The sequence below is a fragment of the Colletotrichum spaethianum genome (genome assembly GCF_022836535.1).
Source record: "Colletotrichum spaethianum MAFF 239500 DNA, contig58, whole genome shotgun sequence".
NCBI classification, from domain to species: domain Eukaryota; kingdom Fungi; phylum Ascomycota; class Sordariomycetes; order Glomerellales; family Glomerellaceae; genus Colletotrichum; species Colletotrichum spaethianum.
This window is the reverse complement of record NW_026054828.1, coordinates 1-25,535: the sequence shown is the minus strand read 5'-3', so window position 1 is coordinate 25,535 and position 25,535 is coordinate 1. Positions and strand designations below refer to the sequence as shown.

Here is a 25,535-nt window from a genome sequence, read left to right as displayed (position 1 = left end):
CGGTCCTTTTCCAAGCCCGGACAAGGAAGCTCCCCGGACCAGGAGGACGATGCCGTTCAGGGGCGTGCCCTTGGGATCGAGACACGACATGGTCAAACAGGCGAGTTCTAGTGCTCTTCTGTTCAGGGGCTTGGTTCCCGTCCCACGGGTGAGCGTCTTCGGTCACACTGGTCGAGGACGATGGAGAGATTGCCGCTGGAGGTCTCGGTAGAGATTGTTCTCTCCCAGGCACTTCCTATGCTTCTCCCGCCTCTTCCTTCTTCGATCCAGATGCTGGCTTCCATGGCCCGGATCTCGAGGTTACAGGTGAGTTTGATGCCATAGTCAGGCTCGATCGGGGGCGTTTGCTCTGGGCACGCCTTGAGGCGGCGGGAGTCGTGTGGTCTGCTGCGGTCTCGGTTTGCCGGACAGGTGTCCTCAGAGACCTCGCTGTTTGGGTCTTTATGGTGGTTTAGGGCGTGTCGTGGTTCTTGTCTCGCGGCAGCGGAGCCGCGAGTCTTGCGTTGAATCACTTCGTTTCGGTCCGAGCATGGCATTAGTGAGGTGTGAAGACCATCGGATAACACGTAGATTCAGCATTGTGCTGTTCGGCCTGGCGTGTGGCTTTTGGGTGCCATAGGACTTGTATCCGACCAAGTCTGAGTGAAGTGCGGATAGTCAGATGTGTCGAAGCAAATGTTGCGGGCTTTGGAAGAGGATATTTTAATTGTTTACTTCACTCTGTTTTTAACCCTGTGCTGTTCTGTACCTGTCAGTAAGTGATTTTCTTTGCAGCAAGAATAAATCTCCATTGATTCTGGCTGAAAGTGCAAACATGAAATAATATTGCGTGACATGTAGTTTATAGATGATATTGCAATGAATCATGTTAACAATGTCTATCATAACCACATTTTTGCATTTTGTTTTGTCCTGTCAGCGCCATATCTGCCGAGGCTCTAAACTCATCAGATATTAGAAATCACATTCAGTCGTCATTCTTGTAGTATCCGCAGTCTTTCTAATGTTCTCATCGATCCATCTGTAGTCTTCCTTCATGCCGGTGTTCCTGCATTCCAGTCTATATCTGCGTTCTGTTATCATGTAGCGTCACGCCCGTTTACAGCTCCTCCTTGACAGCCCTCTGCGTGCGGTCGTGGCTCTTCGCCTTGAAGCCATCACCGGGCGTCGCGATCCTTCTCAGGCGGAAGACCTTGGCCGCGTGGCTAGGGACCTTGGCCTTCAACACGCCCTTGGCCTCCACCTCGCCAATCTTCTTGCCAAACAGTCTAGGGTCCTCCTTCTCCAGACCGACTGCGTACGGGATCTCCGTGGCGTTGTACCAGTCGGCCTTCTTGAGGATCTTGGCCCTCGAATCGTGGTTCTCGGCTCTGAACAGCGACTTCGCCGTCTCCGTCGGCATCCTGTCGGCCCAGAGGTCGTGAATAGCCCACTTGGACTTGACCTGCGGCGCCGAGCCGCCGGGACCGTCCGAAACAAAGATCTCGGCCAGCGACGACTCCATCTCGATCTCGGCGCCCGCGGCGTTGAGGAAGATGACGACCTGGTCGCCGTTCTCCAGCCGTCCGCTCCACACCTGGGCCTCGGCGACGCCGTGCTCATCCGGCGTCAGGGCCCCGCCGACGTCCCTCCGCACGCGCAACGCGCTGCGGCCGTGCGGGTCCTGGCTGATGGCGATGATGGCCGGGTTGTTAACGATGCTCAGCGCCTCGGCGGGCATGTCGCGCAGGTCGTTGCCGAGCATCAGCGGCGACTTGAGGGCGGCCCAGAGCGCAAAGTGCGCCTTGTACTCCTCGTCCGTCATGCCGCCCTGGCCGACCTCGAGCATGTCGAGGTCGTTCCAGCCGCCGGGGATGCTGCGGTCGGCGAAGGTGGCGACGCGGTTGAGGATGAAGAGCACGGAGCAGTGGGTCCCCGGGGCGATGCAGAAGGGATCCGCGGCCGAGGTGCAGCTGCAGAGGTCGTCGGGGCGCGTGAAGGAGTCGTAGATGTCGCCCGACATGCGCCAGGCGTTGGATATGGACATTCCCCACTGGGTCGTGCTGTCAGTCACAAGTCACAATGTAGATGGACAGAGGTGGGCAAACATACCGTGTGGACATAGTCTTCGCCCCAGTTGCAGAGGTTCAGAGCGATGGGACGGCCTGTCGCGTTGAGCGCGTCGGCCATGACCTTGAACCGGTTGAACGAGATCTGGGGCGTGCCCATGCGGCCCATGTGGTAGCAGTTGTCGTACTTGAGGAAGTCGACGCCCCAGGACGCGAAGCTCTGGGCATCGTCCTTTTCGTGGTCAAGCGACCCAGCTTCGGAGTGTCAGTATTGATCTTTTCGACTCATTCTCAGGGGGGAACTCCATGGATAGAGTGTATATCGAGATAACTCACCGAATCTTGCACACGTCATCTCGCCGGCACTGGAGTACATGCCGTACTTGAGTCCCAAGCCGTGAAGATGGTCCGCAACGTGGTTCAGGCCATTGGGGAACTTGTCGAGGTTCGGCTGGAGCTTGCCCTGGTCGTCACGGCCGTTCTCGTCCTGCCAGCAGTCGTCCAGCACGACGTGGTTGTAGCCCAGGTCGCGCAGGCCCAAGCTGACGACGCGCTCTGATGTGCTGAGGAGGAGGTCCTCTGAGACGTCGCACGCAAATGCATTCCAATTGTTCTAGTTCACGTCAGTTCTATAGCTTGGAGTTGGATAGAATGTGCCACCGGCCAAGAGATTGTTGTGACTTACCCAACCCATTGGGGGCGTGATGGCCATTCCGTTATTGAGAGCCGCCACCCGTCCAACGGAGGCGATTGCGGCCACGATGCCCAGTGATCTGTATGCCATTCTGAAGGTGTTTCTTGAATGAGCAATAGCAATGAGATTTGATTCAATCTCCGACTACCAGACAGCCGATCAACGTTGCCGGAACTCAACTCTTATACCGTCCAGAGCAGCAAAAAAGTGGCTTCGCAGATCCATTCAGCCCCCCATCGTGACTTTCCAAGTTTCCCGCACATATCGTGTCTTCTCTCTACTCAACTAACACAATGCCCGTTGCCAAGTGAGGGGCAGAGGGGCACCATCAGACGGTGAAGTCGCACGACAGGGGGCGGAAAAGTCGTCGAGTTTTCCGCCCTTCTCCGCATCCAACCGCACCAAACCAACCAACCAACCCCCCGAGTCATGCAGTCAGATCCACAGCTGACCGGCCTGGATGCTGGATTTCCAAACCTCACAAGATTCACCAAATACAAAAGAGGCATCGCTGCAATCCGTTGTGCCAAGAGGGATCCCCGTTGTTGTGCAGAAGTTCGTTGGCTGGCCGGTGTAATTCTCGGAACCAGAACCTCACAGACGACCCTTGTCGCGAAGATGAGCCGCTTCGTTCAGTCTAGTCTTCACCAGGCAAACATGTCACATGCAAGAGAGAAGACCAGCAAAGCCTCTCGAGCCCACTTTGTTCAACTGACATGGTCTCCATTAACGGGCCAAGAGTCCAGAACTGGTTCCCCAGCTTCACCACACAACCCGCAGCACCCACCCCCCCTCACCGGAGCCCCTCCATTGCCCACAACGACTCCATCTCCTCACCATCCCCGCGCCGGCCTGTTCCGACCTCCTTCTCCTCCATCGGCTCCGCAAACTCGACCAGGAACCGCAGCATCCACCGGTCCAGCACGAAGCTTGTGTCGATGCTGGTCCGCGCCGTCTCATGGAAAGCCCTCAGTCGGCTGATGGGTCGGTCAACCGTCGGCCAGTAGCACCGCAGCTGCAAGAGCAGCTCAAAGTTTCTCTCGAGACGCCGCCTTGCCAAGCTGATATCCGCCTCGTCGCCGCTGAACAGGAGCGTGTGGATCTGCACCGTCGACGCAATCACCAACACATGCGCCGCCATCGTGTACCGCACATCCGCTCCCGCGGTCGTCTGCGCGCGGTACACCATATCGCACAGCCTCGCCGCGTGCTCCTTGCACCGGGTCGCATACGTGTCCCGGCGCGCGACCGACGCCGACGCCGTGGGGTTGATGGCCGTCGTCGTCCCTGCGCCATACAGAAACTGATAGTACAGAAGCTGGCCAAAGTGATAATACCCCAGGTACACGGCCGCGAAGGTCCTCCCAAGGCCGCGGGCTGCGAACCATGCAAAGTTCTCAGGGGTATCGCGCATGTTCTCCGGGAGCGCGGCGAGCCAGTCCTCCATCCTCGTATGAAGCGCGTCAACGCCGTGCTCAAGGGCGTCCCAGTCCGGGTTCTCGGCAACGCAGCGCTGGTTGAAGTCGTTGATATCGAGCAGGATCCGGTTGAGCCGCACCATTTGAGAGAGATGCTGCGAGCTCTGGCTAGATGGCGTCGCACCCGCCACCGCGGCAGTCCCATGTGGACCGTTGCGGCTCAACGCAAGAAACGGCAGATCGTCCATTGGCAGGGGGATGTCGGATCTCGCCGGCAGCAGCTTGGGCAGCTTTACCGCGGTGGATGACCAGACGTCGATCATGCAGAGTGACCACCAGACTGGGGAAAGGACCTGTCAGTTTGGGTTTCCGTGCCTTGCAGATGCCCACGTTGCAGAAGATGGAGTTGGCAGAGCGATGGGGGCCAGACAGGCTTACCCCGTAGATTGATCTCTCGTTCCAGCAGGCTGGTTACTGGCTTGTTGGGCAGGTCTAGCAGCTGCGCCATGCGGCATGCGACGCCGTAGTAGATGTTCTCGGCTTCTCCGTCGCCGTCGGCCGTCCAGGCTGCCCCTATCAGGACGCACAGCTGTATCGTAGTCAATGACACGTCGCGGAGGTTCAGGAACCCCTCGGCGGCTTGCAAGTACCCCCGTACTCTGTCCCGAGGGTCAACCGCTGCCAAAGTCGGGTCGGTTGAGAACCTGAAGCTTGGTTAGATCGACGATCTCTTGCCCAAAACACACATCAGTCTTGGCAACCTAGAAGACCGTACCTCGCAGACAGGGCACAGATGCCGTACAGGATCCCATGTGGGACCCGGTCGCCGAGCGCATCCTCGATGAAGCTCGGCCGATGGAAGAGGGAGTGGAACTGGTCATGGATGTAGTCGAAGTAGAGTCTCACCAGCTCCAGACGGACCGGCAGGCTAGGTAGCGTGGCATGCGGAGTGGTCTCACATCGGACACACCAGCCACCGGTGTGAGATCCGGGCGACGACGCACTCGCGTGTCCCTGATGCTGTGGCTGCCGCTGTGGTCGAAATTGATCTCCCTGGCGCTGCTTACGCTGGTTCTCACGTTGTTCGTAGTAGCCGCCTTCCGGAGGCCTCTGGTCGCATTTGATGCCCTCTCGCTGCAGTATATGCAATCGACATGGCCGTCCCGGGTTTGGCATCTGCGCCGGCGGGCCCTGGAAGAATTGTGTCAGGTCACCCGGCGACTTGTAATGTCATTGACAGAAACCAGAAAGGGACGAGGTATGTACCGGCACGCAGCACAAGCCGAAGGTTTCCGCATGCCGCGGGGCTTTGTGAGATGTCCCTCGGACTGAAGTCCGGGCTGCGTTCTGTCTGCAGAAAAAGGTCGGCAACAGGTGGAGCGGTTTGCGAGCCGCACGCATAGCAGGAGAAAAGTACCAAAAAGAACCAAATCTGTTAGAGAGAAAAGAGTGCCAAGGGTTGGGTAAGTGTATTTCACCACGCGGTGGTTACCCGGCCGAGTTGGCTTCGACCAGGGCCACATGGACCATTGACCCTCTCCTGGCCGGCCGTTGACGACAGATCGGGTAAAGGCGGCGGGAAAGGGGCGGAAAACTGGTCATAACCCCGGCCTTCTCCATCCGTGCTGTGACACCCACAGTCGTTTGACGAATGACCGCATCTCGTTGCTTCCCCAAAAGTCTCGACCGATCATCGTCCCAAGCCCCGGGGATTTCCCCATGGGACCCTCACAGAGTGTGTCTGACTTGACGTGCGTCCGGCGTTGGTTCTCAAAATGTGTCGTTGCTCCAATGCCAATATTGCACCCCCGGCTGTCAATAATGGAAGGATGGGTCCTCCGCATTGCCTCGGTAAATCACACCAGAAGATTGCATTGGTGTCTTTGGGTTTCTTCTGCACTCTAGAGAGCTGAGCGGACTGCAGGGATTTGGACCTTTCCCCCCGCCTTCACCTTTCTATAAAGTCAGCGTCATATCCCACTGTTTGCCGAGGAAATATGGGAATAACCTCGCTCCTAGTCGCTTGATCCCTTTGAAGTATTCATCCTCGATACTCCCTTCATCATGGCGCAAGACAAGGCCATGGGCGCGGAGGTGATGCCTACCGTTAGCCATCACAATGACCAGGGCGAGGCCATCACGGCCATGCAGAACGAGCGCCATATGAGCGTCAAGGACTCGTTCCGGTTCTGGCCCAAGGCGATTCTCTTCTCGTTCATCATCTCTCTCGCCATCATTATGGAGGTATGTCGCTTCCGTGTTTCTACTGTCCTAGGATGGTGCCGACTGATTGTTCCAGGGTTATGATACCAACTTGATGAGCAATTTCTACGTTTTCCCGGCGTTCATGGAAAGATACGGCGACGAGATCGACTCCAATGGAGATCCTCTGGTCTCGGCCCGTTGGCAGACCATTATCAACAACGGCACCCAGGTCGGTTCCATCGTTGGCCTCATCATCAACGGTATCATCACCGAATGGATCGGCTACAAGAAGACCATGATCGTCTCCATGATTGCCATGATCGGCGCCGTCTTCATCCCCTTCTTCTCCAACGGCCTGCCCATGTTCTTGGCCGGAGCTCTGATCCAGGGTATCCCGTGGGGCATCTTCCAGACGCTCGCCGTCACGTACGCGGCCGACATCTGCCCCATGTCTCTGAGAGGCTACATGACGTCCTGGGTGTAAGTACACTTACACGGTGCATAGTGTAGAAACCACGGACCTCGAGCTAACAGTTGCAGTAACATGTGCTGGGTTATTGGCCAGCTGATTAGCAGTGGAATGCTTCGCGGGCTCTTGAAGATTGACAATGAATGGGGATACCGCATCCGTGAGTAAACCTATGTTTCGTGGTTCAGTGTACCGGATTCTAATACCTAAACCAGCCTTCGCAATCCAATGGGTCTGGCCCATTCCCATCATCATCGGCACGCTGTTCGCCCCGGAGAGCCCCTGGTGGCTCGTCCGCAAGAACCGTCTCGAGGAGGCCAAGGAGTCGGTCCGTAGCCTGACCTCCCCCAAGAGCGGCATCGAGTTCGACCTCGACGCCCACATCGAGATGATGCGCGTGACAAACCAGTTCGAGATCGAGGTCAGCTCCGGCGCGCACTACTGGGACTGCTTCCGCGGCGTCGACCTCCGCCGCACCGAGATTGCCTGCATGGTCTGGCTGACGCAGTCCTTCTGCGGCGTGCCGTTCATGGGCTACGGCACCCAGTTCATGATCAACGCAGGCCTCAGCAGCGAGAACGGCTTCACCATGAGTCTGGTGCAGAACTGCATCGGTCTCATTGGCTGCATCATTGCCTGGTACATCATGACGCATATTGGCCGTCGCACGCTGTATCTGGCCGGTCTGTCGGCCATGTTCGTGGTGCTGATTGTCATTGGCGGCATTGGCATTCCCCAAGACGCGGCTGGCCTTTCTGCGAGGTCTTGGGCTGTGGGGGCCCTCATCATCGTCATGCTCTTTGCGTTCCAGCTCAGCGTCGGCCCCTCGTGCTACACCCTCGTAGCAGAGATACCGTCCACTCGCCTTCGCGTCAAGACCGTCGCCCTCTCGCGCGCCTTCTACAACTCGGGCGGCTTCATCGTCAACGCGATCCAGCCCAAGATTGTCGGAAAGAATGACTGGAATTGGGGTGCTAGAGGTGGCTTCTTCTGGGCCGGCATCACGTTGCTGTTCCTGACCTGGACCTTCTTCCGCCTCCCGGAGCCCTTTGGACTCACCTACTCTGAGCTCGACTTGCTATTCGAGCACCGCGTTGGTGCTCGTCACTTTTCGCAAGAGGCCGCCGACTCTCTGCGCCCGCAGTTGGAGGAGGTCGCCAACCGCCATGAGAAGGTGACTGCTGTCATAAGCCATCAGGAGGCGTGAGGCGGGGCAGCCTGCCGGCTCTAAACACAACAGTGTCGCTCTACGTCTTACAGAGTCGAGAATGACGTTACGAAACAGAACCTAGTATCATCTAATGCAATACCCAACCCGTTATGACAGACTATAATCCCTCGCATATGTGACATTTCAATGACCACGAACCCACACGGTAACGCCTGTCGCTGTGACGTGCCGCCTTGGATTGGGAGTGTCTCTCACGTGAACCAGTCACTATCAACAAAAAGGAGCTGCAAGTCGACACAAAATATTAGTGGCATTCCTTGCTTTTACCGTACTTATATGCATAGTAGAGACCTTCGCGCTGCAAGGGTCTCAGTCCATTGTTGTGCTATATGATGCTGGTACAAGTGTATGTCGATTACGGGGCCAGGCTGATGCAGCCGTTGGCGCTGTCCTCTTGGAAGATGCCGCTGTAGATGACTGCCTCATCGATACCCTCAGGCTGGAAGCCGTTCTTGGATATATCGCCCTGGCCGCCAACTGGCTTCTTCAGAAGACCGAAATGGTACTGTCCTTGTCCACTAACGTTGTTGACTACAGCTTCACCCTGCGCCTCCAGGTCGTTGTTGTCGGTGGAGTAGAAAACCCGTGCCGTGCTGGCGAGAGTGTCAGTATTACAAGTCGTAAACTTGGCTTGAGGGTGGCAGCTTACTTTGCGGTGAAGTCCAAGGTGACGGCGAAGTTGTGGATTGTGTTCTCGGTGAAGGGAGTGCTGAGAAGAACGGGGGGCGCCGGCTTGGTATTAACGTTGCCAAAGAGCGTTAGGGTATCCGGGTCAGCATCGGGAGCGCCACCCAGGATGGTTCCGGTCTTGAGAACGACTTGGTTCGTGCTGAAGTCATTGCTCTCAAGGAATGCAAGCTGGTACTCGTGCGAGAGGTTAAGGGGCCGTTGGACGTCCTTTTGGACACTGAAGTGGAGCGTTTTGACGCCAGCGGTGGATGCGTCAGTGCCCGAGTTGCTGATGGGAATCAGCTCGGCACGTCGGAAACTCGTCTGGTTATTAAAGATGGACTGGTCACTGGAAGGAGCGTCAGCAGATTGGCACGTGTGGTAAGTTGAGTAACCTAGTCTTACCTGATGGTGACCGCGAGAGCGACATTGTCATTGCCATCAAAGGGCGAACTGTTTTCGTTGGGCAACTGGAGAACCTGGCTGAAGCTCAAACCTGCGCCGACAACATTTTTTGGATTGAACAAGTTGTTGGTGGCATCGAATGCCTCCACTTCAGTTCCGACTGGAACTCGACTGTCAAACTGCAGTATACATTGTTGGGAAAATGCCCCGGCGACGAGCGAGAGGAGAGTGAGCGACGTGTAGTACCGCATGATGGAATATTAAAGTTGGACCTGCCTGTAATGTAGAAAAGAGTGAAGATGAACAGAAACTATACAAGAAGAAAATGCTACAATACAGAGAACCGGCAGTGTTGATGTGGAACTGGTAACGTAGGTCACGGCATCGGCATCTTATATGTGTTTCTCGACCTACACGGCTGTCTACACAGGTGTCTATACGGGTGTCTACAAGGTTCCAGGGCCGGTAGGACCATGGGACGCACCGATCAACGGCGCCTCATGTACTCTTGGCAGCAGTTTGGGACGGGTTCGTCGTTCATCTGGACCCGGCGACGGAACGACTTGAAGTTTGTGAGGAATCTCACGGCCAGCCCCCCAATTGAAAGTCCCAAAAAGGGCACGGAGATTAGAAACAAGGTGTCAGCTAAGGAAGGTTCTCCTCAGGCCGGGGTATTCATGGGCAGAGGTCCCAGCCTGAGGGTCGACGTGAAATGCAGTCGGCCAACGGGCGGCCTGACACAGGGGAGTGGAGGTGAGGTAGATCAAACGACGTCGTCTCAGTGACGGCGCATACGCTGGCATCGACCGAACATGCTGCGAGGCACGGGGACATCAGACGGTTCAAGCCGCCCGGCAGACAGAGGGCAACCAAGGAGGTGCGATGCGTAAGGATATCCTTGCGGCCGGCGTAGTTGGTGTTATTTTTCAACTGCCTGCCAAGACTGAGGAAGCACGGCCTAGGTTGTCGCCGGCCCCATCTCATGCCGTTTTGTGCCATTACGCAACTCAACGGGTTTGCGCATTGGCGACGGGTTCTAGCAGCCGACTTGGTTTCCCGCCGTCGAAGAGTGGTCTTCTAGAAGGCGGCCAGCCCTAGTAGATGCCTCTATTCTAGCCATTGGGTTTGTTGTCGTGGGTGATGCAGAGATGGTAGGTCTGGGGCGACAGCTTCATCGCACATTGGCCTCGGTGGGGACGGGAAACCGTCACCATGTGTTCATCAGGGATGTCCCGCAAGAGGTCGATGTGCCTGGCGGCAGTTGCACTTCCCGCAAAGTCTGTCTTTGATTCTGGTATCTGACTTCGCCCCTAAAAGCCTCTTTTGCTCCGTTGACGTGATCGCAAAACCTAACGGCGATGGGCTGAGGGCTGTGTAAGTCGAAGGTTTGGAGGGGTTGATGGGAAAATGTCAAGTCGTAAACACTTGGACGCCTGAGCGATGATACTTTTGGGTCAGCCGTCGCTCGTGGTCAGGCGGCGAACCAAGCGTCGGTGATGTTTGCGTAACGATCGATGCTCAACGTTAAAGTGTGACAGGCAATACTCGGGCATTGATCAGCATATGGTGTTGGGTTGATGAAGAATAACAAGGTGACAAACGGGAAACCCTGGAGAGTGGTTCTACGTCTTGGCCGTACACAAAGCCGAGGCTGGAAAAGCCCCGACAAACACACAAATCAGTTTGGTCGCTGAAAGCTTGACCACTGTGTTTCTCATCGGATCGCCCTCCAAAGCTGAGAGTAGAAGTGCCAAGGAGGGAGTTGGCGCTGAAGCCCTGCTGAAACCATGTCTCTTCATTCTTCGACTGTGCCCCCGTACTGCTTGATCCCTGTCGAGGGCTTCCTTATCGAGAGCTGTCATCGTTATCGCTATCGCTATCGGCCATCAGGAGTGGAGCCCCGCTGATCTCACCAAGGTACCTGAGGTAGGTAGGCAGGGCGAACTTAGCGATCTAGGCCGCTGACGCTAAGCTGTTGGCGTCTGGGACTGGGTCTGGGACTGGGTCTGCGGGCAGTCGCGGTTCACAACAACTTCCGATGCACAAGGAACCTCAAACAACCCTTCCGTCACCATCGTCAATTTGTTTTCTTTTGGTGACGGAGCTATTCTCTCTCACCTTGGGTACTCTGCCCGCCTATCTCCCCACACTTAGGATTCAACGGCAGCATATTGACAGCTTTGTCCGTTAAGCTCTCGAGCTTTGGGCCTCTCGAGCACCTTCTGAGACGCGTCTGTTTGTTCAACATCGAGCTTAGGCCTTGAACCTTCGGTCGCTTTGCCACATCCTCCAACTGCTATTCTTGACCTCGCAACTTCACCTCGCCCTGTCGGACGATAACCCAGGGAGGACTCCCCGACCGTGAAGCTCTGTGCTTCGGCTCCTGCGAATTGACAGTGAGCTTGGTCGAGCAGACCCTGGCAGCGCGAACCCCGGTCTGCCAGCTTCCGCCCTACCGCGTCTGCGTCTGGACCGCTTCCAACCTCCTTCACTACCGCGTCGCAAAACGACCACGAATTCCGACAGCAACCGTACGACTACCTGCCTGAAAACACCGAAAGCTGTCTGCGACCCGCTCTGAGCGAAACTCTGGAAAAGCTCAGCCGTTGTCTTCCAGACCTTCCGCTCGACTACGAAGCAAGGGCTGCGGTCGCAGACACGTCCACCGTACGATTAAGGCGACCTTGGGGAGGCACATCGCGGAAAGAAGAGTCGCTCCAAAACTGCTTATAGCATTGTTCTTCGTGACGAGGTCCAATTGCAACCACTCCCCACGCGCCGACCATCGCGTCTACAACCACGCCGGATTGCGGATCATTGCCGGCACGCGCTTCGAAACGCACGGAAGGACAAGAAGTGGTTAATTATCAGCACCTCGCACGGAACTAGTCCAATGGGCCGAATTTAGGACGCGTCCAGAATGCCTACCAAACAGGTCACCTCCGCCGAGGATGATCTTCTGCAAGAGATCGCCGAGTCTCTTTTCAAGGCGCGGAAGGTCGTCGTCATTACCGGCGCTGGCATCAGTACCAACTCGGGCATACCTGCAAGTATCCGTGTCGTCGTCCTTGGACTCGGGCTAATGACAAGATAGGACTTCCGAAGCGAGAATGGACTGTACTCCTTGATCCAGGCCCAATTCGACGCTGCGAACCGGGAAGATGCTTTGGAGTCGAGATGTTCCGCATCGCTGAATACGAAGTGCGACGAGCGAGAACCACCGACGAAACGGCGGAGGCTTTCTTTCGAGGACTCGGGCATTTGCCTTAGCGACGATTCGCAGGCCACCGAAGACCAGGAGGTATCCAGCGCCGAGGATAAAAACCCCCTCCTTGATGGGACAGATTCACGGGCCTCCTACTCAACCACGGCGAGGGCCAACGGTCCGATCACGAGAGCGAGGTCAAGAGAATCAACAGTGGACGGCAATACCACAAATGAGGGGGCTGCGGCTAAGAAAGATTCTGACGCCAGAGGCAAAAGGGTGGTAACCAGGTCAACTCGATCTACCAGGAGAGCCACGTCCCTGCCCCCGGACGAGAGTCCCCGGAAAGGTCCACGCACAGCCTTGCATTCGAGTTTACCCGATGCTCAGAGCAGCCCATTTGAAGATGAAAGATCAGCCCGCCAAGTTTTTCGCAGGCGCGGCCGTTCCGCAAGCCCGAACGCTCGGCCCAGAGTCAACGCTTATCAGGCGCGCTCTGCCGTATTGCGAAATAGATCTTTGTGTCCTCCGGATACCGTACAGGCAGCTGAATGCAACGAAGCACCCACTTCGGTCCCCTTCGAGCCAAGACGTACTCGCTCCAAAGCAGTATTGCAGCCGGGGGAAATTGAGCAGGCACTCGACACGGCTCCGAAACCAGTGGTTCAGGCTTCAGTCCACATCACGCCCAAAACCACAAGGTTCTTTTTCAGCTCGTCGCCTTTATCATCGCCACCCAGCATATTCCCGCAGATACCGGCATTCCACAGGGAGAGCGATTGTTTCGCGCAGTCGAATCTTCGGCAACCCGTGCTGGGTTTCAGCTCATCACCCTTGTCTTCGCCCCCTCCTGTCTTGTTCGACCCCTTCGAGGAACGGTCATCCTCAGCAAGCAGACAGACCTCGAGCGTGGCCAGCAGCGCAGCGTCTTCCGAAACGGACGAAACCCCTCCGTCATCGCAGTTCAGCAAGTCAACGTTACCCAACATCAAAGGCAGGGATCTGTTTGACGCCTCGATTTGGGCGGACCCCCTGCGAACATCAGTCTTCTACACATTCGCCACCACCCTTCGACAGAAGGTGAAGGATGTTGAACCAACAGAATCGCATCACTTCATCGGTCACCTCCGCAACCGTGGAAAACTGGTTCGGTGCTACACACAAAATATTGATCAGATCGAGGAAAAGGTTGGTCTATCAACATCGCTACAGGAGGGACCAGGACACAGAGGTCGCTTCTCAAGAAAGTCTGTTGGGGCGGTATTGGCTACGACGGCATCAGCAAACTGTACAGTCGGCAGTGAAATGACCTCGGCCGCACCAGAGCCGGAAGAAAAGAGAGAGTCCGACGACCCTGAGGGACTTGGAAGTGGCGAGGGAACTGAATCGGCCGACGCTACCTCCTCATCTGACTCTCAAAGCCAACAACAATCTGACCGAAAACCCAATGGCGTGGAGTGTGTGTTTTTACACGGTTCTCTGGAATCTCTGCGTTGTTTCCTTTGCGGAAAGATTTGCGCCTGGGACGAAGATGGAAGAGCGTACGAAACCATGTCTGGCCGACAGCCCGAATGTCCATACTGCGCCGGAGCGACCGCTGCGAGACAGGAGAGGGGCAAAAGAGCATTGGGTGTCGGTAAACTGAGGCCAGACATTGTCCTCTACGGCGAAGAGCACCCAAACGCCCATCTTATTTCTCCCATAGTCACCCACGATCTCGGACTCTCGCCTGACCTACTCCTTATTCTCGGCACCTCTCTCAAAGTTCACGGCCTCAAGGTTCTCGTTAGGGAGTTTGCCAAGACTATCCACAGCAGGGGCGGCAAAGTGGTCTTTGTCAACTACACCAAGCCTCCAGAGAGTTCATGGGGAGACATTATTGACTACTGGATCCAGTGGGACTGCGACGCGTGGGTATCTAATCTAAAGGAGAGAATCCCTCTGCTTTGGCTACCACCGGGCACCAAGTTGCCCAAGAAGAAAAAGGAAAGCAGTGACAAATCAAAGAAACGACAGGGCATCGTAGAGGAAGGGTTAAAACCAAAACCAGAGTCATCAAAGTCATGCGAGAACGCCCCAGCGACATCGCAGCCGGAAGTGGCTGTCAAGTCTGAGAAGTCTTCCAGTACCGTATCGCCCGAGGCGACAATACGAACTCCGCTGCCGCAGATGATGCCCAGCTCAGACACGGCAGCCGAGCCAGTCAAGACTGAAGCTGTCCGCAAGAAGTCAACGAAGCACAGGGGCGAGGTCACCAAGGTTACCGCCCCCAAGGCTGCACCTCGTCGACCGATGGCCGTTCGTGATGACACGACCAATGCTGTGTATGTCATGTTAAAGGTCATGGCCGAGCTTCGACGCATCACTGGCAATATTTCGATGCCATCCTCTGCTGTGAGCCTCCGGGTCGAGAAGCCGAAACCCAGACGCACCAGGAAATCTGCACCGGCTGTTCTACCACAGCCGTCGGAGCCCAACACTCCACACGTTGGCACAACCTTCAAGTTGAGACCAAGCATGCCTCTAGTAAAGCAAGAGGCTCAACAGCCCGGACCGGTCCGTGACGCGAGCGATGTCGTGGGAGACATTACCATGTCGGGCACTGAAGAGAACTCCATACTCGCGGCCGTCAAGCTGAACCCTCGGACCCGGAAACGGAAGACGATTGACGGCGAGGAAGTGTTTGTGCCCGGCATGCCTCGGCCGACTCCTGCCGCCAAGGCTCTTCCCCGACCGACCCCGCAGAAGGGGAGAACGCCGTCGGCCAAGAACAGGGCAGTTGCGTCGCCCGTTTCGCCAAAGATCCTCTCCGACATTCGCCGAGCATCACTGGATTCGCTTACGCTGCCACCTCTCAGAACGAACGAGAAACCTGCTACGACGCCCATGAAGCTGCAGCCCCTGGAGCCCTTTCATTCTCCCGCAGGTCCTCTTTCAGTCATGTCGCCCAACGCGCGGACCCGGCCTGACCCGAGGATGGTCAACCCGTTCTTCATGTCGGATCCCCTCGTGTATCAACTAACGCAGGCGCCTGGCTCGACGCCGCTTCAGGACCTTGGATATACGTCGCCGACGAGTAAGAAGCAGTCCCCAAGAGAGGCAGACGCGGCTATGGCGCTGCAGGGCTTAAATAAGGGATAGATGGGTTGCTGTACAGGGGCCACAGCAGGGCATGTGTACGTTTTCTGAATGGGGGGATGCGCTGAAGTATACCCAAGAGGTGGAATTCCGTGCTCAGAGGCGCGGTGTAGTCGCAACGAATAATGAACTTGTCGCAAATCCCGACCTCCATACCCGCACACATGTGATGCATTGTTTTTCTCGTCATTGATTCAACAACAACAGTAGCAAAACATGAAAGCATCAGGTCAGGCCAATGCGCTTCAACCCGCCCCTTCATGAGAGCACCACCTCCAACCAGTCTTTCCCAATGCGAATGGGTCCCCGCCCTCCCCCCCCGCGCGTGCCATAAAGAGGTTGGCAGGTTCTTGAATGGTTGGACGAGGCGCGAGCTGATCTCGGCCTCGGCGCAGAGATGTTGAAGCACAGGAACGCAGAGGCACGGCCTGCGAGTCAGCTTGGCAGCGAGTCTTCGTTGTTCCCCGGGCAGGCAAATCATGCTTTGGGCACCACAGTCGGTCTCGTGGGAGGGCTGACCGCCAGTATCGCAGGGCCACGTGGGTGGGAATGGCTGAGCTTAGTGTCAGCTTTAGCGCACCTCACAACACACCATGTCACTCGGGTGTCGCCCTTTTTTGTTTTGCTTTCCCCAGAGAGCGTTTCCATCTGCCGTGCAAAACTGTTGAAGATAGATAAGCTAGCCAGGTTCCGGGCTGTCTACTGGCGCCTAGTTGCCAATAACTCGTGGGGCGACAGCCGCCTATCTTGTCCGCCACACAAGGGCGGTTGACTGGGATCCAATGAGTCGGTACCCAGTGGCGAGCCATCACATAGGCAAAGTAGGGAAAGCAAGGGTCAGGCTGGCAGAGTGCAGACGAGGCCTTTGCTTAGGGTAGTTCTAGTCACACTGGCCGTCGTACGGTGTCGGGTGGGCCGGTGCCTCGACGGAGTAGGGACTGCAGGGGCAGTCACGAGGTTGCAAGCTGTAGAGAGCGCATGCGGCCAGCACTGTCCGAGACCGGCAACGTCCGTGGAGTCGTAATGCGGCTGTAAGGTAGGTATGGAAGCCTCGGTTGTTCTCGAGGGAGGTAAGACGAACCGTGGACCGTGGGGTAGATGATTTGGCCGACGCACGTACTGACAGATATCGGCTCCGAGACTATGCTCTCCACATTCGAGTGGGTTGTTTTGAAACGCAGACACTCATCGACTGCCTGAGGTGTGTGAGCGCGGATAGTGCCTGGCCAAACATTACGTTTGTGAGGTGTTTGCCCGTTGCTTTCTTTCAGCCTTGGGTTTGGAGGCGCCTGTCGCCGGTCTACCTTGTGGGGTGCCGGTCTTTGCATACTTGGCTATTAGGAACGAAACAGCAGCCTGACTGGCAATAGTGCCATTTTTTACCTCAGCTCTCAAGCAATGGCTTGCAGGATACCAGCGGTACTGCCAAGTTCGGGTTTCTGTATGGTGCAAAGGGATCCGTAGACGACACCATATCTTAGTTCTGAGAGTGCCGTACCAAGATCTTGCTGACGGTCGATTGGCACGAGGTTGAAAGGGTGGTCGAGAGTAGCCGGATGGGGGCGGAGGGTGGTGGTGTCTGCCGGGGGCATGGCGATTCTGGTGGGATGGTACAGTCGACATGTCGGTCTGGAACGCATCAGCCAAGGCTTCGGGTATGAAGAGGTTGCAGACTCGGTAGCTTAGCTGGATGTGTATTGGAGGCACCAAGCAGTCGCCATGTACTGGCTGCGCATGTCGGCGGCGGTGTTCACCCGTCTGGCGTACGCCGCGTCAACGAGCTGTGAAGCTTGATTTGTCGATGCTAGTGGATGGGGGCCGACCTGATGCGAGCTGTGTGTTGATGGATGTTCAGCCAATGACCCATACCTTCGTCCCTACGTTAGCCTGTTGACAGGCCGCAGGATGTTTTAGCTCCTGCTCAAGACCCCTGAGTTAAGCTTACTGGCATCCGATGGTAAGACCACGATCTGCGGCGCTCCACAGGCAGCTCACAAAGGGAGCGATGAGGAGAGCTAGTGGTCGCAAAGTCGTATCTTCCGGGCTGTCAGGAAACAGTGGAAGTGGACGAGAGACGGAGTGAGTCGGGGTCCAGGTTTCCGTTTGTTCCGGTAATTTGGACGGGAGAGGTGAGGAAGGAACGGGTCCCTCCACCAAGAGCACCGGACTTGGAGCCAGGGCCACCAGGCCTGTCTGCTATGGAGAGGGAGGGGACTGCACCCCCGGCCCCTCTCCACGTGTGGAACTCCTGGGGAAATTGCCACCGCAGCGCACGCAGCTTCCTTGTTCTCATCCGATTGTTTTGTTTTGTTTTGTTTTGTTCTGTTCTGTTCCTCCTTTGTTTCCGTGCTTCGTTCCTGTTGCTGGTCCTGGTATTCTCACCGAGCTCCCTTCCAATCTGACCTCCCTCACATTGTTCACCTTGCTCACCTGGAAACGCGCCGACAGAGAAGGGGGTTCCGTGAATGATTTCTCCGTTCGGGCAAGGAAGGGACGATCTTGACGACGATCCCTGCCCGCCGTTGCAACACAAGCCGGGGGATGGGGGCAATAGCCGCGAGATCTCCAAGACCACGGGCCATCTCTCTAGGCGTGAGCTTAGCTTAATCAAACGTCATCTTCTGGGCCTCATCGTTCAAAACTCCATTTCTTCGCTTTACGTACTCCCAGCGGCTTCAGGATCACCTCTGCCCTTTTTGACGCTTTGTACCTTGGTCGGCCTCTCAGCAAACGTCTCGCTCCTCTTCAACTCCCGCGTCGGCATCCTCACTTGCATCTTGCTAAGCCCTAACCCTTTTCGAGCGTCCAAAATCGCTTCTTTGGGAAACCCCGACTCTGCCAGGCATCCCGTTGGCCAGATGGACACCACCTTCTTTAATGGACAAACGCCACAACGCATCCTAGATGGTGCCGTTGCCTACATCCGCCCCCAGGTCTACGAGCTCGCGAGAGATGTTGAGATGCACTTGCGTCTCTGCCTAACCCATGCCAGAAATCTGAAGCAGAGATAATGGTATTCAAAGCGCCCTTGACCCTCGTTGCCTCGGTCCCAGTGCTGCGCTCCACGCCCGGCACTAACGGATATAGCTTCAGGACACAAAGAAACGCGCCCAAACGACCTGGGGCGCGCCTCGTCTTGCGCGTCAACAAAGGAGAAGCGTGCATCCAACAGATGCCGCCGTTGTCGGATCGCGCACGCCCGTAGCCCTGTGCTATCGGCTACTAGACACTACCTCTTCCCCGGCTTTTCCTCGATGATCGACGCGCTGGCCGATGCCTGCATCTGGCCCAACATGGGTCCCGCTTCAATGCAAACCAATGCAAATCACCTAAAAATATGACAATACTGACAGCAATGGCGGTCGATCATCCCCATACCGGTACCAAGGTCTCACTGGCGTACGCTGCTGTCTGGTTCCGTGGCCAGCAGCACTACAACTGCGGCAATACTCGACATTTCTCCGATGGGGGGTTCTGGTGAGCCTCGTGATCCCATATGCGCGACTCCCCGTACAGTGTGATTGTCCATCCGAGCGCGTGTCCAAGGCGTGAGAAAGAGGACATCAAGAGGCACCTTCAATGACGTCTTGGGCCCATCCTGCACAGTTCTCTCACCCACCCAGGCTGGCATCGCCCAGTGGAATATCTGCAAACGCGAACACGGAGCCGCTGCATTTCTTGACACTCTCCTGAAGACGCTAACCAGCACTTTGACTCGGGGCTGTGACCGTTAGCTCCCAATTGCCGCCCGCGCGGAATGCCGCTTTGGCTCGTAGGCGTTGGAGGAACTGTCTTACCTGCTCTGGCCTCCACTTCTGCTCACGTTCCGGAAAGCCGCCGCCTGGACGATTCAGGAAGCAATTCTTGCTGATCGGTGTCCCCTTCTATTGCGCTTCAAACAACAAGTCAAAGCCCAGGAAACACGGGGCTCGTCTTCTCTTTGTCGTCCAGTGAACATGCTACTCTCTCCTAACTTGTTTTGCAACACCAAGTACCAGCAAAGTTGTGCTGGCTGCAGGGGGGGAAGCTTCGGTGTATACCAAATCTCGGCCGATGGGAGACGCGGGAGACGGGGAACGACTTACATGACAGACTCAACGGGTACTTGCCGAGTACTTCTCGAACTGGAGACGGGCCACCCGCTTCATGCCATCCGTCTCCTCCCGCTTTAACGCCTCAAGGTGCCTTGCATCGGCTCTATTTCTGGATTCGCATGCCCTGATTTTCAATCATATCTCCTCTCACGCCCGTCTTTGGGATTACGGGTGTCTCTGTTCAGTCCTTCACCTCAGTTGATCCATCTAGTCTGTCGGACTGTCTGCTGACACGCCTCATCTTTCTCCTGATTCGTTGTCTCGGGCCTCAGCATTTGGTCTCGGCTCTGCTGATTGAGCCCCCAACGACTATCCTGACAATCTGGCTGGTGCATTCTGACCGGCCGCAAACCCGACCCTGGGAAGACTGCTCTTTCGGCTGAGCTGAGAGGGCTTAGGTGGTGTACCTTTGGACCGGATTGGACGCCTGGGAGGATCCCGACGGACTGCCGGTTCATAAAATGGTCAATCCCAATCGCTGGTCATGGTCGGGAGGTCTGCGAAAGGTCCAAGTCCAAGATGTTGCGGTGACAGGCCAACGACCTCTCGTCCGCTCCCCCGACAAGCCCGAATTATGCGAGGTCGACAAGCCAAATGATCAAAAGCTGCCGCCTGGTTCTACCACCGTCTCATCGCGTCGTTTATCTAGGAATCGATGGAGTTGGCGGCCAGATGCAATCATATCGGTGACCCTGGAAGATCAGCAAGAGAACGAACAGGGCGAGATGCAGGCCCAGAACAAGAGCCTAGCAGATAAGCCAGCAAAAAGTTTCCGCCGATTGTCGAAAAACGTCAAAACTACCGAGGCTGCTTCTGCTGCTACGACTACTGCTACCATTCCCTCTTCTTCTCCTTCATCTCCCCCGCCTGCTCGGTCAAGACCGAGGCCGTCGTCGATGATAGCGCCTGCAAGCGCATCTTTCGGGGGATCGCCTTCGTATTCGACTTACAAGCCGCCTGTACAACAGCAACCGCAGCAGCAGCAGGCAGACGAGGAACTGTCCTCGCCGGGGGTCAAGAACGCGTTCAACCGAATCCTCAATCGACGTCTTAGCCTATATCAGAGCAACAATACATCCATGCCGGTGCAACACCAGCATCAGCAGGCCCAACCCGAACCGACACCGCCGCCCTCTCGCCAGCAGCAGCACCCACCCAGACCCATGCCGATGCAACCCCCGATGCGACAACGTCTCCAACTCCACAATCCCCAGAACACCCTCCGAGCGACGTCGGCCCCTGTCGCCAATGTCCAGAACCAGGGTCACATTGAAAACGGTCGCATCGTTGCGCCGCTGCCAGGGCTTGACGAGAACTCGCAGCTGCAGCTGCCATCGGCGACAAGCCGTCCCGCGACTGCCATAGGTACCACAGGTGCAGCAGCGGCGCAAGGTCTTGGTACCGGCACTACGTCGTCATCAGCGGCTGCTGCACCTCCTTCAGTAGAGGAGACAGGGTTGCTTGGCCGCTTGATCCGACGGCGGTTGGTACCCAAGCAGAAGGATGCTGAAAACCATAAGAGGCGGGGGATTTCCACCAGCACCGGCGACAATACGAGTCACCCCTCCGGAGCCGACGACCAGGTTAGAAGCTCGCCTGACCCCGTGCCGACGATTAGTGAGACCACGGAGCAGCACCAAATGCAGGCACAGGCTCTGCCGCTGAACCCGTCGTCACACAAGACACATGACACATCGAGCAGCACTCCAAGAAGTGAGACTGTCTCGGACGCGCGAACCTCGTCAAAGTCCTCTGTCCCGCGGTTCCTACGACAAGTCACAAAGCCCCGGCAAGCACCTGCAACCATGACCCAAACTGCCGGCGCCGCCATCCTCCACAAATCCAAGTCTCATTCTCACTTAAAAACTCCCCAGCAGCCCGCGTCGCCCTCGACCGCCCAGGCCAGGGTGCGCTCGAAACCTAGCTTTGGCAAGCGCTTCTGGTCGAGGCCCGGCGCTAACGACTTTGGCGAAGACGATGATCATGTGATAACGGCCGAGGCGCCGGCACGGTCTTCGGCGCCTCGAACGGTCTATGTACCGAAACACGCGGCGGCGGACTTTTCGCGCACTACTCACAACCGCCACAGCTTCATCCTAGGCAACGGCCTGGAGAATGCTCTACGCCCCCTGGGTACGACAACTGCCGCCGCCCAAGGGGACGAGTCGGAGCCGCACCAGAGGCAACGGACGCCATCGGCCGAAAAAGCCGAGAAGCGCTTTCCACGGGACCTGAGCTCGTCAAAGTATGAGGCGCCATCTCCTTTGGAATTGCACCGGCGTCTCGAAATTCTCAAGAGCAAAGAGGTTGAAGTGGTTACCACGAGGGAACCGGCAACCACCGACCCATGGCAGCACCAGCTCGACCTGTTGCGAAATACTTCAAATACCTCGTCCTCGAATGGAAAGGCACCCGCTCCGAGAAGTCATTCTCGCCCAAGGTCTTGCCGACGGCACAGCTTCAACCTTGTTTCCGACCCTTACGCGAGAGAACTTACACCCCCCAAGTCAGCTTCACCTGTCGAGATGGAAGCACCTTTCGACCCCCCAAGCCGGACGCCGCAGCCGATGACGCCTGCAGCGGCACCGCCGCGTCCCACGTCGTCTCAGGCCCGGCCTCCGTCTCGACAAGATGCTCAGACCAAACAGCCCGCCATCAGGGAGATGACGGATTATGAACGGTTTCTGGCAGATGCTGAAGCTGCCGAGCGTGAACACCAAGCGCAGATGTGGCGCAATCTCGCTCGCCGCTCCGGTCACTATGGCTACAGCGACAACCCCTGGAGTTCCGTCCGCCCCGTTGACCCTTATTTGGCAGGCGCTGGTGGTGCCTTGAATACGGCGGCGAATCGGGGCAACAAACGCAACAGCGCCCAGTATACGGTTGGCAAGCGGGCGAGCATGATGTCCTTCGCCGCAGCCGGCGATGAGCGCAGGCTGACCGCGGCGGATTTTTATGGTCAGCCTACAGCCGCACACGACTCCGGCGTGGATGAAGACGGAAAGATGGGTCTGCGTCACCAAGGAAGCGTCTCGAAGCGCATCTCAAACTATATCAAACCGCCAAAACCGTCCTCCCAACCCGCATACGAGGACTGGCCGACTGGACGTGCCAATCGAAGAAGCGTCATCGCGGGCGTAAGCGAAGAGTGAAGAGTAGGGCGTGGCTAAGCGGTAACCGAAATATCGCTGTGATGGTGATTCATGTCGAATGATTGACGATGATGGGTAACGTAGAAGAGGCGTACTCGGAATGCAAGTTTGATGATATCCACACGAAGATGGCGATTCCCGCCAAAGAAGTACAACGAGACAAAATTTTCCTTAGATATTTAGAAAATTCATATGAGGCCTAGCCCAGAAATGAGACATAATCCACACATGCGTCGCTTTTCACTTGGATACCATGGGTCTTGGTCGTGGTCTTGGTCATGCTGGAAGAAAAGAGCTGTGCCGGGGTTCTCATCTCGGTGAGAGACGGAAATCTGTACCATGTAATAAGTGCTGATAAACGTACACCGAGGCTCCGGCACGGAACAACCCGCGTAGTGTTCTGCGCCGGCGGGGCTTCACCGACAGCCGATTGCAGATAGGGTGCATTCCTATCAAGGTTAAGGACCTGAGGGACCAAGGTACATAGTACCTAGGTAAGGTAGCAGAGTGCCCACGTACCCCACGGGCCACTGACAGTCGACGGTGAGTGGCCACATCAGGCCAACAGGGCCCTGTCGTCAGCTGTGTGAGTGGCCTGCGGCCCTGCTGTGCCTCCAACGTCCCGTCCCCCAATTCGCCATCGCGAAAAAAAAGGACTCCGTCGAGTGCAGTTTGGACAGATAACCACCTTGCCGTCTCGAAATCCTTCGGCCTGCTTCTGCTACCTTTTTTTATTATTTGCCTCTCCCCGTCTTCTCCGCCAGCAACGCGAGAGACCCCACACCAGCAGCCCTCCTTCTGCCACGGGTCACTTGGACTTTGCGAATTCCATCTTCTCTTCTTTGTTTTCCCATCTGCATCGAAGAAAACACCGTCGATGCAAAGAGGGACCCAGACCAACGACACGCCCCCCCGTCTCCCTGCATCACTTCCGCCGTGTACAGTCGCTTGATCGGTCCCGCGCGCACCGCGATCGCCCACCATGGCGCCCCTCGTGGATAACCCCCAGATCAAGGTGGCCGAGCTGTGGAAGCCTCTCCCGACGTACTTCCACGCCTACGTTTGGCCCTTCGCCATCATCTGGCCCATCTTCCTGCGCTACTATCTCACCCCCGAGCTTTACGAGAAGCACATCGCATCCGAGGAATGGACCTTTGTGTGGATCGGTTCCATCGTCACCCTCCAGTCCCTCGTGTGGTTGAGCACCCACTGGAGCGTCAACCTCCAGGCCCTCTTCACGGCCACTCGCGCCAAGTCAATTGACGAGGCCGAGCTGGTCAAGGTCATCCCTGTAGCCAACGCCGGCTCTGCCGACATCTGCAAGATCGTTCGCGACAAGGTAAGCCAGCCTCAGTCCGCGCGAACAACCCCTCCACTCCCTTGCGGACAGTCTTCTAACATCGCACAGGTCGGTGGCAAGGTCAACGCCTCGTTCCATTTCCAGAAACGACGTTTCATCTACTACCCCGAGGACAAGTCCTTCCGAACCCTCGCCTACGACATCGATGCCGAGCCGAAGCCCAAGATCGGACGCTACCAGCAGTCCAAGGGCATTACGACCCAGGACGAGCTCAAGAGGATCGAGGAGCACTACGGCCCCAACGCCTTTGATATCCCCGTCCCCACCTTCACCGAGCTGTTCAAGGAGCACGCCGTCGCGCCCTTCTTCGTCTTTCAGGTCTTCTGCGTCGGTCTGTGGATGCTGGACGAGTACTGGTACTACTCGCTTTTCACTCTCTTCATGCTGGTCGCCTTCGAGAGCACCGTCGTCTGGCAGCGCCAGCGCACCCTCAACGAGTTCCGCGGAATGAGCATCAAGCCGTACGATGTCTACGTCTACCGCCTGGGCAAGTGGACCGAGATCATGAGCGACCAGCTTCTGCCCGGTGACCTCGTCTCGGTTGGACGCACCAAGGAGGATAGCGGTGTCGCCTGCGACATGTTGCTCGTCGAGGGAACTGCCATTGTGAACGAGGCCATGCTTTCTGGAGAGAGTACTCCTCTTCTGAAGGACTCTGTCCAGCTCCGCCCCGCCGACGCCGCTCTCGAGCCCGAGGGTCTCGATAAGAACGCCTTCCTGTGGGGTGGCACCAAGGTCCTGCAGATTACCCACGGCAACCCTGACGAGGAGAAGCCCAAGCTGGCTTCGGGCGTTCCGCCTCCTCCTGACAACGGCGCCATGGCTATCGTCCAGAAGACCGGCTTCGAGACATCCCAGGGCAGCTTGGTCCGCACCATGATCTACTCTACCGAGCGTGTGTCCGCCAACAACGTCGAGGCCCTGCTCTTCATCCTGTTCCTCCTCATTTTCGCGATCGCTGCCTCGTGGTACGTCTGGGACGAGGGTGTCAAGAAGGACCGCAAGCGCTCCAAGCTTCTGCTCGACTGCGTCTTGATCGTCACCAGTGTCGTCCCTCCCGAGCTGCCCATGGAACTCAGTCTTGCCGTCAACACGAGTTTGGCGGCCTTGGCCAAGTACGCCATTTTCTGCACTGAGCCTTTCCGCATTCCCTTCGCCGGTCGTATCGATATTGCCTGCTTCGACAAGACCGGTACCCTTACCGGCGAGGACTTGGTTGTTGAGGGCATTGCTGGTCTGGGACTGGGCCAAACCGGCGGTACCGACACCCCCCGTGAGACTGATGGTGCTCACTCGCAGATGACGCCGGTCAACGAAATCCGTCTCGACACTACCTTGGTTCTTGCTACCGCACACGCACTCGTCAAGCTTGACGAGGGCGAAGTCGTCGGTGACCCTATGGAGAAGGCTACTCTGACATCTCTTGGCTGGACACTGGGAAGAAACG

General features: G+C 56.8%; 8 protein-coding genes across 8 annotated transcripts; 3 read left to right on the top strand and 5 right to left on the bottom strand.

The window, feature by feature from the left end:
* Positions 1-1,099: 1,099 nt before the first annotated feature.
* ColSpa_12148 (alpha-galactosidase) lies at positions 1,100-2,832 on the bottom strand (the record flags this gene model as incomplete). The annotated part of the gene is made up of 4 exons (XM_049278360.1): positions 1,100-2,032; positions 2,092-2,303; positions 2,385-2,661; positions 2,734-2,832. 4 exons carry the CDS (start codon positions 2,830-2,832, stop codon positions 1,100-1,102), a joined length of 1,521 nt encoding a protein of 506 aa, XP_049134317.1.
* Positions 2,833-3,535: 703 nt separating this feature from the next.
* ColSpa_12147 (putative transcriptional regulatory protein) lies at positions 3,536-5,336 on the bottom strand (the record flags this gene model as incomplete). Its single annotated transcript, XM_049278359.1, has 3 exons — positions 3,536-4,500; positions 4,599-4,864; positions 4,936-5,336. 3 exons carry the CDS (start codon positions 5,334-5,336, stop codon positions 3,536-3,538), a joined length of 1,632 nt encoding a protein of 543 aa, XP_049134316.1.
* An 888-nt stretch (positions 5,337-6,224) lies between these two features.
* Positions 6,225-8,041, top strand: ColSpa_12146 (maltose permease MAL31; the record flags this gene model as incomplete). Its single annotated transcript, XM_049278358.1, has 4 exons — positions 6,225-6,404; positions 6,460-6,845; positions 6,906-6,994; positions 7,050-8,041. The coding sequence occupies 4 exons, from the start codon at positions 6,225-6,227 to the stop codon at positions 8,039-8,041; spliced, it is 1,647 nt and encodes a 548-aa protein (XP_049134315.1).
* A 379-nt stretch (positions 8,042-8,420) lies between these two features.
* ColSpa_12145 (uncharacterized protein) lies at positions 8,421-9,390 on the bottom strand (the record flags this gene model as incomplete). Its single annotated transcript, XM_049278357.1, has 3 exons — positions 8,421-8,658; positions 8,715-9,083; positions 9,140-9,390. 3 exons carry the CDS (start codon positions 9,388-9,390, stop codon positions 8,421-8,423), a joined length of 858 nt encoding a protein of 285 aa, XP_049134314.1.
* A 3,619-nt stretch (positions 9,391-13,009) lies between these two features.
* On the bottom strand, positions 13,010-13,333 carry ColSpa_12144 (uncharacterized protein; the record flags this gene model as incomplete). Its single annotated transcript, XM_049278356.1, has 1 exon — positions 13,010-13,333. The coding sequence occupies one exon, from the start codon at positions 13,331-13,333 to the stop codon at positions 13,010-13,012; it is 324 nt and encodes a 107-aa protein (XP_049134313.1).
* Positions 13,334-13,895: 562 nt separating this feature from the next.
* ColSpa_12143 (NAD-dependent histone deacetylase HST3) lies at positions 13,896-15,485 on the top strand (the record flags this gene model as incomplete). Its single annotated transcript, XM_049278355.1, has 1 exon — positions 13,896-15,485. The coding sequence occupies one exon, from the start codon at positions 13,896-13,898 to the stop codon at positions 15,483-15,485; it is 1,590 nt and encodes a 529-aa protein (XP_049134312.1).
* Positions 15,486-16,873: 1,388 nt separating this feature from the next.
* On the bottom strand, positions 16,874-17,074 carry ColSpa_12142 (uncharacterized protein; the record flags this gene model as incomplete). Its single annotated transcript, XM_049278354.1, has 1 exon — positions 16,874-17,074. One exon carries the CDS (start codon positions 17,072-17,074, stop codon positions 16,874-16,876), a length of 201 nt encoding a protein of 66 aa, XP_049134311.1.
* A 2,963-nt stretch (positions 17,075-20,037) lies between these two features.
* Positions 20,038-22,728, top strand: ColSpa_12141 (uncharacterized protein; the record flags this gene model as incomplete). Its single annotated transcript, XM_049278353.1, has 1 exon — positions 20,038-22,728. The coding sequence occupies one exon, from the start codon at positions 20,038-20,040 to the stop codon at positions 22,726-22,728; it is 2,691 nt and encodes an 896-aa protein (XP_049134310.1).
* Positions 22,729-25,535: the final 2,807 nt, after the last annotated feature.